Source organism: Triturus cristatus, chromosome 7 (genome assembly GCF_964204655.1).
Source record: "Triturus cristatus chromosome 7, aTriCri1.1, whole genome shotgun sequence".
NCBI lineage: Eukaryota > Metazoa > Chordata > Amphibia > Caudata > Salamandridae > Triturus > Triturus cristatus.
This window is the reverse complement of record NC_140590.1, coordinates 1,632,030,264-1,632,044,342: the sequence shown is the minus strand read 5'-3', so window position 1 is coordinate 1,632,044,342 and position 14,079 is coordinate 1,632,030,264. Positions and strand designations below refer to the sequence as shown.

Sequence of the window (14,079 nt, the reverse complement as noted above, 5' to 3'; positions counted from 1 at the left end):
TGTTCAGATTCCCGCAACCCGGACAGGGCTGGCACTATAAATGTTTCATATAATAATTGTGTACATAACTGAGACGAGGGGGTGGGGTCTCTTAAAAAGAGCGGTGGGGAACGGGCTGCTCCGGCGGGACAAAAAGGAACCTTCCAGGTTCACAATGAGTCATATTTCTCGCCGATCCAGATGCAGAAATTCCATGTTTGGTTGGAGTCAGCTGCCGCGCCGGCCCTTCTGGTTACAATAAAACCCGGATAATCAATTGATCAGACAGGCAGACTCCAGCGAGAGCCCGGGAGGGGCTGGCCCGGCTGTGCGGACATCTGTAACGCTTTACACGCCCCTTAGCCAGTATCCTGGGACGCCCCGTTTCTGTGGCATGTTGTGCTGTGGTTAGCTGCACTGTACTTGCGGCAGACGCACGGAAGTCGCTTCTAAGCGCCGTGGATCCGTTTTACTGGAAGAGCAGTGACACAGACCCTGGAGAAACCTTCTGTAACAACTCTGGGCATGAATACGGCGATTACTTCCGCAGGCTTCCAGAGTTAAAACTCTGTACCTTACAGACCATTTATCACAGCATCTCCGCGGTCCTCATTTTATCATGTTTGATAGATAAAATAATGAGCCACCCTTCCTGGGATGTAAACCGCGGCATTGTAGGTTGCTCGCACATCACTGCAGAGGGTGCATGAACACCTCTGCTATCCTAAAACAGGAATGTCATGCACATCGGACAAGGAACATGGGATTAGTTCAGAAAGAACAAGATTTCTCCCGTCTCGAACCCTATACACCCACCATATGCAAACACACAAACTCCACTTGTTAAAGGCATCTTTAGCAGGACCACCCCACCCCCCAACATGTAAAGTCCAAGACGGCATCTGTCACTGTCAGCCCCCACTTCCTTTCCACCGGCCGCACCGACCAGCGCGGTGTGTGTTTGTCTCTGCTTCATGGGAATTGGATTTTAAAGGAAGCCAGGACATCTAAATAGTTAAAAAACCAAACCCAACTATCCCTGGAAAGTGGTTAGAGAACCACGTGCCAAGACGCACCCCCTCCCCTCCATCCATTCCTCCGTGGCTCTGATTGGTTCTCAGATCACGTGATGTCCTCTTTCTCCTGCATCCTCATCCCTTCTCTGCTTTGATTGGCCCCGCTCTCTCTATAATTTCCCCCTCCTTCTCAGCATCTTCTCAAACTTTGAAAAAGCCTTCCTTCCTCCGAACCCTCTGGAGCGCTCAGGGGTCTCTCTTTGGCTGTTATCCTGGTTTACAAATCTGCCCAGTTTTTGCCCCAAAGTGCTGCCCAGCTGGAATGAATAGACCTGCCCCTGACTACTGCAGAGAGGAGCTATCCCAGGGGGCAGGGGGCGGTGGCCCATGGAGAGTGGGTGCTGAGCCCAGCCCAGGCTTCCCTAGCAGGACCCCAAGTCCTCAGAGGGGCCCCAGCCGCTCCCCCAGCCCGGAGCCCGGCTATGGCCCCGGCGGCCAGGGCTCACCCCCGGGGGACGCCCGCATTCGCCGCCCGATGAACGCCTTCATGGTCTGGGCAAAGGACGAGAGGAAGCGGCTGGCCCAGCAGAACCCGGACCTGCACAACGCAGTGCTCAGCAAGATGCTGGGTAAGGGGGCGCGAGGGGCGGGAGCCGGACTGCGGGCGTCGCAGACAGACAAGCCACGGCTGAGCAAGCTGTCATGTCAGGGAATGGATGAATAATGGATGAATACAGATGCGATTGAATGAACGAACGAAGGAAGATGGATGGATGGATTGATGAATGGATGAATAGCCGGTCTGGTAGACGGAAGGAAGAAGGATGGGTTGAATAAATGGATGGATGAGTGAGTCCCAAAGATTATGCGGTGGTAGGGTGGATCAATGGATGAGAGTGTGGTGGGGTTGAAGAAGTGAAATGTAGAAAGGTGGTTGGACCTGTGAACATACTGATGCCTTTCAAGATGAGACTGAGTCAGTCACATGCCCTAACTATGTTTGGAACAGTCCCCGCCCCACCGACCTTTCAATAATTCTCCCATTTTCAGATTTACCAGTTCCCCTTCACGGAATGAATGCATTAAGACACTTATGTGGCACAGCATCGCAGACTGAACCAAAGGACGCACTCCCTGAGCGAGAAAGTGGTGGTGGGATTGTTATGAACATGAAATATGCAGTAGGGAAGGATCACATTTTATAGCAGAGTTGGCAATATTATGCGGCAGGAAAAGGCTAATTATGCGGCATAATGTGACACATTTGTAATAGTATTTATTCATTCATTTTCATTCATGTTAAAATTGTTTGGGTAAAGGTTTGACCTCATTCGTACCATTTTCACACCCAAATACATCAGTAGGCAACTGAAAGGTTATTGGTCAACCACTGTGAAAGGCCTTTCACTGCACAGCACCATGTCTTCTTGCGTTTTTAGTAACGTCTGATCAGTTTGTGCTAGAAACAACACGTTGTTTTGTTAAAATCTGCAGATTATGCAGCAGAAAATGAAATATGTGACACATCTATAATAATGCGGGAAACGCTGGTGCCGCATAATCACATAATTACAGTGGCCCTGTCCATGACTCTTTTTCGGCTTTGAACCGAACGCTGGGTGGTGTGGATGGTTTGTCACAGTACATAGGCACCCAGGAAGGTTATCAGCACAGGTTCCACTTTTAGGTCTGACTTGAGAGCGCAGCTGTCTTACACCTGTTGTTACCAAGACTTTATAATATACATAGAGTGGGCTTTGGCTTCACCCGAGGAGTTTTTCTCTCACCTCACCTAACCACCCAAATCTTTTTCCTCGTGGATGTATTTTTTTTATTTTTTAAAAGTATTGTTTTTGCTTACCGGGATTTTTGTTGAATGTTTTAGCAGAGACTGCAAATGTTGGCTGGGCATATTGGCTTTTGCCAGCGATTACTGAACTAATTGTGATCTTGTAGGTCATGAAGTGTGAGAGGAAAACAACAAGGGCATGGTTCAAAGGTGAAGTCAAAGATCAAATGTGATGTGAGGGGTTGTGCTTAATTTGAGCCAGTGGTTTCCGGTGCTCAGCACTGGCACTTAATCATCAGCACCGGCGCTTTTCATGAGCACCAGTTAAGGACACATTCATTTACGGGAAGATTAAGTGATTTGCCTAGAATCACAGGATGTTGAGCTGACACCGAGATTCGAACCTGGTTCCCCAGCTCGGAAGACTACAGTTCTGGCCATTACACCACATCCTCTCCTCACTTTCATGTATAGTAGTTGGTTCTGTTTTAGGCGGCGCTAACAGGAGAAATGGGCAGGTGCAAACGGCCTCCTGACGAGAGCCCCGGCACTTATTTTATTTTTACAAATTAACCACTGGTGAGGAGTAGTAAATGTGAACCAGGATCCGTTTGATTCTAGTTTATTTCTTCCTAGCGTGGGTCTTCATGGCTTAATGGGGTATCACATTGGAGCAGCAGTGCGATCTAATTGGCAAGAGCAGGTCGATATTCGGTGTGCATGTGAGTACTGGTGGGACAGCGTTCACCTTTCCCTGGTAGGGAACACCATCAGCAAAGCCCACCCAAGCTAAGTGCTCAGGAAGATCTTTGAGCAGAGTAAGCAGGGGACATTGAGTAGCCTAATGCATGGTTAGCTGCAAGAATTTTTCCAGGGTCACACGTTGGGTTCAATTGAGGAAGCCAGGACTAGTCCCCAGGTATTCTGTTCCAAAGTTTGTTTTTGCATTTTATTTAAAATACTTCCAGAGCATGGACATGGCAGATAGGCTAAGCCACTAGAATTATGCGATTCTGTGTCCACAGCATTTTACACATAATTAAGGATTTGCCATATTTACCACATAATCTGCTATAAAATCCCCAGATTAAAAACAATTATAGCTCAAATGCATCAAAAGTTACTAAAAAATGTGGCGATATGTTTTTGTGCATGTTGAATGATCCATTGCAAAGGATAACTGGTCATCGTTCAGTTGCTTATTTATGTATTTCGTTGTAATATCGGTATTAATGATGTGAAATCTTTGCCCAGACAATATTCCCATGTGTAACAAATGAGGATAAACAACTAAACCACAATGCTAGCGGTAGCCCTCTAGAGCAGCACCGGATTTAAAATCACTCAATATAAATGTTGGTGATATAGTCCATTCACCCCAAGTGTGCAAATTTGGTTGACACCCGCCAGCACAATGTCGTTCCAGTGACTGGAAAATACATGTACAAAAACAAAACCAAATGCACCACTTCAACAATGTAAATTAAATCAAGTCCGAGTTCTTAGGTTGTTTTTCGTTTTCTCAAAGGATTCTTCTTTATTTTACAGAAAGTTTTACAATTAAAAAACAATTTTCCAAAACAGCCAGAACAGCCGACGCGTTTCGTCCACCACTGGACTTCTTCAGGGCAAAGATAAATGTAGGATAAATGATGTCTTCACGTCCTATTTATCATATTACGGTTCCCTCACAGTTTCAGGTATCCAGAATATCGCAGTTAGAAGTACATATTTTTTGTGTCTAGTAGACAGCTAAAAAATCAGAATGGCCAGGTATTAAATTGAAGAACCCACATCAGGTTATGGCAAAAGTAAAGATGGTCTGTATCAAAAATTCATTCAAGGTGTAGGGCAGCTGTAATGTAGTAAAGATACCCGAGTCCGTATCCCCGAGAAAGGGTCAAAATCCACCCGTCCTATCAAGAACTCGGACTTGATTTAATTTACATTGTTGAAGTGGTGCATTTGGTTTTGTTTTTGAACAAATGAGGATATACTATTAAAAAATGTGTCACATTATGTGGCATAATTAGCATTTTATTGCCCCATAATTTAGTGCTCTCCAAGTGCATAATTCCAGTTGTTTTGCATTTAGGTAAAACCACACGCAAAAACGTCATGTAACTAAAATGCGTTGCACCCTAAATTTAGACTTTTTAAAAGAATAGGGTGAACACAATATTTAAAATGCTAAAGAATACAAATTCAATGTAAAACAAAAATAACAGGAAGAACACAAAATGAAAACGGAACACAAATTGACAATTCAGATTCTATACCTAACATCTGAGCTTGAAAACTGCAACAATTTTTACTACGGCATAAAATAATGTGGAATATTAGTTTCCTAAAAAGTTTTATAATTCACAACCAAATAAGGGATAAAACAAAAAAATGTAAGCTGTAGAAATACATTTCTGTGGCGAATAGATCCTTTGCTCAGATTTCAGAAGTCAATAATGCATTAACCCAAAACCCTAGTGGTGCCAATAAGCCCTAGGCCCCTTCATGTTTATGGTTTCACCCTATAAAGGTCCTACAGATGAACGTCCTGGGTGGGTTGTTTGTAGGCCGGGTGATTTCTTTTCTCGAAATCAAATTAAATCTTGCTTAAGTCTTGATTGTTGGATTTTGCATGTTTTGCGCCATTTTTGTTTTCCTCCTATCTCACCGCCTAATTTTTGCCTGCGAAAGACTGGTTTCAGCACAAAATGTCTTGCTGGAATTGTGAAACTGAAGCATGTGATGCTGTAAGACCATTCATTCTCCTATTGCAATATTGTTTGATTTTTGTATATCAACTATGTCATCACATGCAATTTTCATGGAGATGTCAGGTGAAGTGTATTTCACGTAATACAACCAAGTTCCGTACAAATTTTGCTAAAAAATAGATTATTTCGCATGCTCTTGTATGCTGAAATGTGTTAGCTGCTGCCAACTTGTATCACAAGAGGATTACTTGTATCTGGAAAAAAGTGAATGTCATCCTTGATCAAATAATAATGGATTAAAGTTGTGTTAGCACCATAGGCGACACAGTGCAAATATGTGCGAACCAGGAGAGCTGCCGCTGGGCCCATATTGGGTTATGAACTTGACCAGCGGCACTAAAGTAATCTGGCATCTGGAGTGACCTGTGCAATGTAAAGAGAACTGGTTTCTTGGGTTCATATTTATGAGATCCAGAATTACATTCAGCAGCTTTGTGCAGAGTTGTGTTGAAAGGAGACGTCTATTGAATGATGTCACAATGGGTGAAATCCCAGTCTGACAACATGAGACAGAGCCACACTGCGGACCCCTTGTTGGTGGTCATTGTTGATGATGTAAGATTGGGTAAAAGGACAAGCTCTTCGTGTTCCTCTAGATGGCCCCTTTTGAACAACTGATGTCATGGCAGGTAGGCCAACCTTCGGTACTTGCCACACTCCATTCTTGAATCAAAGATTGAACAGCGGTTCGGGAATCCTTGGGTGGGACACTTTTTTCCCTTCGAAGGTACCCCTCAATTTGTTTCTATGGACCTTGAAGTTAGGCAAGAAATCCAATGCAAATCTGAAGGATTTGTTGACTCAGCCCGAGTAAAGAGTCATCTGTTGGTCGCAGAAACTGAGAGTCATTTGGGAACAGGAGACAACTCGACCACATCGCCTCCCAGAGTTCCAGGAAGCAAAGAGATGCCAGACGAACGCCAAGGATGGTTAAACATCTCAAACCTGGCATGGTGGTTATGAGGACTAGGAGAAGGCGGAGAGATCTAACGTAGCACCCTTCCGTTCTTTCCAGCGCAATCTATTTTGCAGGAACGTGGCCGAGAATCCTCGCCTGGATGACTCACGAGGCCTACAACCACACCAGGTTGTCCGGATAATCACTGACTGTATAAAGGTTTTGCAGAGATGTTCATTGTATGTGACAGGATCTTGTAAAATGCTGAAGAGCCGCAATGCACTCCGCTCTCAATGACTGGGCTTGGACGCCCCACTGTAGACCATGGGCTAGATTGCACCATTTGCACTCTATTATGAATAGGGCATAATTTACCTCTTTTAATAAGTGCTGTGGCCCTTACACTTTTTGCAAAGTGCATCTTTTCGGCATAGCACGACTTTTTAGTGTGTAATTATTTAAAGGGTTATAATATACAGGAACACAGTTCATTTATGTGCAAAACGGATTCTTTTACGAATTACACATACAAAAAAATCATAGCGCCTAACTGTGACTATTAATGACGCATGAAAAGAAACACAAGTCAGCGTAAGACACCAAACTATATCCTGAAATATGGTTCCTTTGAGGAAAAACAGACTAAAAAAATCAACCATAGCAAAAAATAAAAATCAGCTTTTTTGTTGCCACAGCACTATTTAGCGAAGGAACACAACGTGCTATTCATAATGCAGCACAAACGGGGTACAGCATCACCATGTGACACATGAAAGAATGAGAACCATTCAGAGCAATGTATGATATTATGTGCTAACTTTAATCTGACTCTGAAGGCATCTATGAGTGATTAGCTGTGCTTTATAAATCCTGATTGATTAAAGGCCTCAGGTGGCAGAACGTTAGATAATAGACTTGCATACCTGCCTACTTGAACAGAAATCTCACTGTGGGAGGAGGGGCGAGGCCTTGGAGGGTGTGGGGCCTTGTGCAAAGAAGTACCTAAGAGGCACTTTTGCCCCCTCCTTCAAAAACAAAAAAGCTTGCCGAGACTGGTGCCGATGTCCTGGGGTGTTTTCACACCGTTTAATCGACGTCGGCAGTGCAAAGCCTCAGGAAAACGAGCTGGAAATCCACTATTTACAGTGGTTTTTAGCTAGTTTTCCCTGCCACCGTGTGATATCGGCTTCTTACTGGGTGACCGTGTGATGGGAGCCGATATCGTGTGTCACACAGTGGCGAATGCCCTTTGAGTTGGCAGGTCTGGGATTGGCTCAGGATTTGGGCTGCCCCAATCTGCACTATCTGGAGACTCCGAGCGGCTCACTGTAATTCAAGCATTTCGCCCATCACTTTTTTGTTTTTCTCAGTATCTTTGAGTTAAACAAACAGAACACTGGGCATACTCCCTCTTCTAATCCTTGCTTTGTGGGTTCATCGAGAGTGAGTGGCAGTGGAAGAGATGAAAGAATGAGATATCAAGATGATACTTTTAGGGCTGCGAGGCCACAGCACACAGAAGCAGGGTGATGGAAGTGGGCACAGCCAGTGCCTGCTGTCGGGCTAGTGTCACAAGAGCAGTGTTAAAGGGCACAAGTAGTATGTCCGGCTTAAGAGGGAGTGGAGGCGTTGAGGAAAATAATAATAACTGCTTGGAAGCACGTGACATGCCAAGAAGAGGCATTGATAGCACCATTAGCGCAAAGCCTTCTGGATATTGGCAAGGGCATGGGGGGGTCACAAACACTGGCAAACACCAAGGCAGGACTGGAAACTAAACCAAAGATTTGTTGTACAGCAGCCTGTGCTATATAAAGAACTAAGGATCAATGCTGCTTTAAAAACAAAATCTAAATTGGAAGATGTGGGAAGGGGTCAGGCAATATCGTCCAGCAGTGACAGATTCCCCTTTGCGAATGGGTTACCACCACCTTTGGTGAATCCGTAACTTTTCAGTTGTTTGCAACTGCAATTGTGGTCACAAACCATTAATACACAGCATTCTGAATCGCAATTAGGCAGGGACCCACCTTTTACTCTCCTTCCTAATAATGATTCATAATGGGTCAGTAAACCCATTTGGTGAGTCAGAAATTATTTAAGACTTGCAAAATGGTAAAGTACATAGCAAAAACCCATTTTGCGGTTGCAAATCCTACAATGTTATGAATCGCAGGGTTTGCTACAGCTAATTGGCTTTGTATATCTGACTCTAAGTTTTAAATCAGGTATAGAACGAGTTGCTGGTAATGAATTCTGTTTTTAAGGAATTGGTTTTCTATGTAAGATTAGATTTTGAATATTTGTATAAAGTAATTGTTTTATAATTGTATGTTATTGTCTTTTATGATTCAGAGCTGAATCGAATAAAGCTATTTGACTGGCTGACACTAAGTTCTCTACATCAAACCGTGTCTTCTCATTTTAATCCCATGGATATGGAGTATTGCATGAGTAATTTGACCCCTGTTTGCAGCCAAAGTGGACTTCCTTATTTTCTGCCTTTATGTTTGGCTAGTTGTTTATTTTTTTCGTTTTTTTTTAAATTACTCATATACCAAAGCGGGCATTCTAGGTGGAGAGACCCACCCTCTCTCCTCTTCCCAAGTTGTTCCGATCCTGCTATTTAAGGTCCGAGGAGAGATGGGAGGGAACACCCCTCTAGTAATGACTGTTTCCTTATTCCACTCCGTTCCATTCAATCTGATTGTTTGGCCCTTCGATGGATTGGAGACAAAGAACCAACAGTGCCTAGGTGAAAATCATTGGAATACCCTCATCTGTTCCGCCGTGCCACAAGAGCCGCCCAGATCTTATCGTGACTTGAACTATCACAGGCCATGTCCGATTCACTTATATAAATGAGGTATTTCAAACACTCTGCGAAATTAGCAGCACTTTCACTTTTCCAAGCCTTACATATATGTTTGGCTAGTTGTGCCAGATTAAAGGCCCACCACTATGATGTGTTCTCCAGTGTGATGTGTTGGCCAGTAGGGTGTGTTGTCAAGCATGAGCAGAACCCACCTCTCCTGTACTGGTGTCTCAAAGCGAGAGAATTTATACAATTTCTTCAACTTTGTAAAGTAACTATCAAAGAATTCTAAAAGTATCAAATAATATAAGTAATCTGGTTGCACCATGGTTACCGTATTTAACAGCATCATCCTCTCAGTCAGTGAATAATGCATTTGTGTCCACCCCATCCAGTCATTCTCTGATCTCTGCTTATGTGGCTCCATTTTTAGGTCTCGTTTAACAGCACAGATTTCCGTATGACCTATTGTCACCAATTCTTTAAACTACATATAGACTGGGCTTTATCTGCGGCTAGAGTGTTGCCTGCGTGCTGTATCATGCCGCCTTTTATGGAGTACATGCAATGCACGAGAGACTTTATTTTATATCTCAAACATATTTTGAACCATCACACATTCAATTCCTAATACCATACCTGCAATGAATGTAGAAAACAATCATGTTTTTTCTTTTGTTTTCTCACAACTGTAAGGCTTTAAAACAAAAAGTTTTAGACCAAGCCCAAACGGCTCGCCAGGCCTATTGGCTTTGCTAGTAATTGTTGTCTCTAGCACTCTACCGCAGCCCTTGTGTCATGGTGCCCAAGTATTTTATCTTGAAACTTAGTTTCAAGCGTCTACTCTCATCTGGGTGTTTCTAGCCGCTAAGTCGTTCAAGGTCAACTTGGACGTTATCTGCGTTTCACCCTCTAAATGCATTAATGTGTGTAACTGGTTGTCACTTGTCAGCAACATTACCTCTCGGCTGCGGGGATATCCATTTTTTTTTAATAAAGGGACAGTCTGATGACCTTCCTTCCGTTCTTGTTGTCTGTGATTTAACCCTGTGCATGACCTCTGTATTGACTAGTCAAGAGATGGATGGATGGATGGCTGCTTCTCGTAAAACACGAGGTGCATTTTAGTTCGTTTGAATTTGGAATTCCTCTGCTATTGAGTTGTTATTCAACTTACTCATTTGTACGGTTCATGAAAAAGTACAGTCCTTCCAAAGTATTCCTGGATAGAAACTTGTCAGCAGAAGTGTGTCCGCTTTAAAGTCATTCATATAACGTTAATCATTTTAGTGTTTGTATTACACTTTTTTAAAATGGAGGCAGCAACATTCTGTTGTCAGCTGCATTCTAATATGACATGCTCATCAAAGGAGCCATTTTTCAGGTGATTATAGGTGCTAGCTATTACCCAACTTACAGCGAAATATGTATTCGACCTCAGAACGATGAAAGCCTGAGAAGACACACCAGGGTTCAAAACCCCGATCTTTGGTTTATACAGCTATTTCTACAAGGGCTGCATTAGTCCCCACAGCTATCTTACCAGGCTTATCACATATTTGACGAGGGCAAGTAAGCGCTCAATCTACTATCGAAAAGATTTAGCAAGGCAAGAGGTGCTTTTTGACCAAGAAAAAATGTGATAAGGACTACTGGCTATTAAAACTCTTATAATACATTCAGAAAACAAGCCATTCATATTGCTGTATGTACTTCAGAAATCCTGAAACAACCGATGACATGCATCCCTGCACTCAGCAGTCAGCCTGCTTCTGAGGGTGGCAGAATGCTATCTACTGGGCATGATCAGTGGTACAAATCCTTGAACAATAATTGTTTGATGTTGCAGGATGACTGGTGCAATAATTGCCTGATAAGGCTGGGTTACTGACACGATAAATTGTGGTGAGTCATGATATATGATGCAGTAACCGATTCTCATCTGGGCATAGTTACTGGTACAAATCACTTTTAATCAGGGAATGACTGATTGCTGGCAAAATATCTGTCTCATCTGGGCATAGTTACTGGTACAATACACTTGTAACCAGGGAATGATTACTCACTGACACAGAAGCTATCTTATCTGGGTATGATTTCAGACTTGAAACCTGTTTGGGATTTGCAGGTTAAGTGGCATACTACATGTACAGTGGTAGCTCACTTACTGGTAAACTTACCATCTATTGTGCCCACAGCGTGGTTATTGACGCAATACCTGTATGATGTGGCATTTTTACTGTGGCAAGAATTGTCTGTTGGGTGAAACACTGCTGGCAAAGTAACTTGATGGGACGTGATTATTGGCACATCATCTGTGTATAATAAGTGATTACTAGCCCTATTAGCCGCCCTGCACATCCGTAATGGCATGGATGACGCTTGATTACTGGTACCTGCATTGGCCAGTGGTGCATGTATGTATGGAAGGAAGTGGCATTTGTACGATTTGAACAAAGCCAAAAAGCAGCTGAGTTCTGTACAGGGTCAAAGGTAAGGACACAAAGAACAGGTGATTTAAGGGGCTCTGAGTGCCCGGAGCACTATTACTGCTATCGAATGGGGCTTGAGTAAGGATCAAAAAGTTTCCTTGTGAAAATTTAGGCCCTGCTATGACATCGGCTGTCCCACTGCCGTACTGCAACAGTAGTGGTCCAAAGAAAACCTCCGCGGCAGCAGTCTCACACCTGCCATATTACAATGTTCAAGCTGGCCCAGATGCGGTCTTTCTGACGGTGGTGTATATATTCTTATATGTCCATGCTGGTGTGTATATTTTTGACTGAAGTGTACACATATGCATAACGTGAAAAAATACCTACTACCAGTGTATTCCAAATGCTAGAGTATGGACCATATATGCCCACTCTAGCCAATGGGTAAATACTGCAAAACGGACTTACTTGGATTTCGGCGCCAAAGTGGTAGTTTTTTTCTGGGTCAAGATGCTGCTGTGAAGAGGGGACCTGGAGGAAGGGATCCATGTGGGAGACTGAAGGGAAGAAAATGAAATGGGTGAGTATGCACCCCAAATCCTTAGTTTCTACCAAATCGGTCCCACTGCCACAGTCGGCTTGCCAGTAAGCCAACTCATAATTAGGACGTCTGTGAATCTTTTCTGTACCGCTGAATGACAGCTGCTTTTCCCCGACCGCCATCTAGGCAGTCTGCGAATGGCTGTCGGTGTCAGCGGTGCTCAGACAGTCTTTCATTCTGAAAACAGACAGCATCGTTATACAGCGGGCGGATCGCATAGTCGGCGGTAGTAAATCCAACGTAACAGCAGTGGTGGGAGTGCCGAATTCGTAATTAGGTCCTTAGTTACTACCAGAATAAATGTCTGTTGGTGCACATTTATTTGCACTAGCAGGGTCTATTCATTGATTGGATACCCGTGTGGTTGTGAAATATATGGCACGATATGCACTATTTCTGTATTCTCAGTTTAGATTATAACAGTACATAGGTAAAATAGATTTTAAGCTCGCTAGTGCAGTGTGGGAATTCACTGTTGCTCTTACCAATACAAAAAATTATTAACAAAACATGAACATTTTAAGATATTGAGAACAAGACCTCATTCTTTTCTTCCATTGTCACTGGTTTCCTGTCTTTCTATTACTTATTCTCGCTGCATTTTCTGACTTTGTCTCTTTTCTACTGAGTCAAAGTCTGATGATAAAAATATTTCACTGTCTCCAAAAATCAGTGTTGGTGCAATGAAGCACAGCCTCTAGATTCGTTTGCAATACGCAAATGTGGAGGTTTAGCAGTTTTACAACATTGTCACTACACACCCAATGAAAAAAAGTCTTTCCGACAGATTACCTCCCTACTTACTCAATTCCCTGAGAAATACACAGAAAATTCACACGGATTTGTCAGTACCCCGCCTCCTTTAATGGCTTGCGTATCATCGGCAAGGGTCATTTTGTTAGTCAGAGTAAAAATAAAAGTTACCAGCATAACATTTTCAATCACGGACGGTGTTTTTTGTTCTCATGGAGTGATAAAATAGCAAAATCTTTGTGCTTCTACATGGGATAAAGCTGTCATTGAGTACATAAAATATATGTGTTTTTCAAAAATCATGTTTAAAGTTATTTGCTTTAAAGGCTCCTAGCAGAAAATTTATCACTTCAGATGTTGTCTTATATTTTATGTTTGCAGGCTCATTCTACAGGCATGCACACTTTCTGTTACGACTTATTATTTATTCAATACATGTTTATTTTAAATGTATAATTCACTGACATTACATAATTCCTAAGAATTAAATGTTTTAATTAACTGTAAGCCTAAATGTATGTACACATGTACATAGGCTGATATTTATCGTTGTTAGGGTGACCAGATTTAAAAAAAGAAATACCAGGACAGGCCAGACATAAAAGTAGGACTAAAGCCTTTAGTCTAACTTCTATATCTGGCTTGTCCTGTTTTTTGCTTACTTCAAAAAGGAAGGAGGTAGAGGAAAACAGAACAAGAGAGCTCGTCCTCCAAGCAAATGCGTTATAATCACAGAGAGCCCTTCATTTGAAAGAAGGATTTTTCTTTCCACTCTGATGTTTGTTAGGAAAACTGTGGGTTTTCCTTAGATAACCCTCACCCACCAGGGTTTCCCCTTAGTGGCATGCTTCATCATCGGGTTCTTCCCGTTCCGCTGTGGAACGGGGCGTGCTACGACCTACAAGTTATGTGGGAGCAGTTATTGTTGGAAATAAGTATTTGGATGAAGTTTAAAGGTGTGAGTGAGGGGGAAAAGAGAGAATTAAAAATACCTGGCTAGTAGGAAAGGATTCTTTACT

The 14,079-nt window shown here is 42.9% G+C and overlaps 1 protein-coding gene across 1 annotated transcript in view; it reads left to right on the top strand.

Moving 5' to 3' along the window:
- The first annotated feature begins 1,200 nt into the window (after positions 1-1,200).
- Positions 1,201-14,079, top strand: part of SOX18 (SRY-box transcription factor 18) — a 33,577-nt gene continuing 20,698 nt past the window's right edge. The window contains exon 1 of the mRNA XM_085619667.1: positions 1,201-1,624. Coding sequence (XP_085475793.1) covers positions 1,318-1,624 — 307 coding nt within the window. The 5' untranslated portion in view covers positions 1,201-1,317. The remainder of the gene's footprint in view (positions 1,625-14,079) is intronic.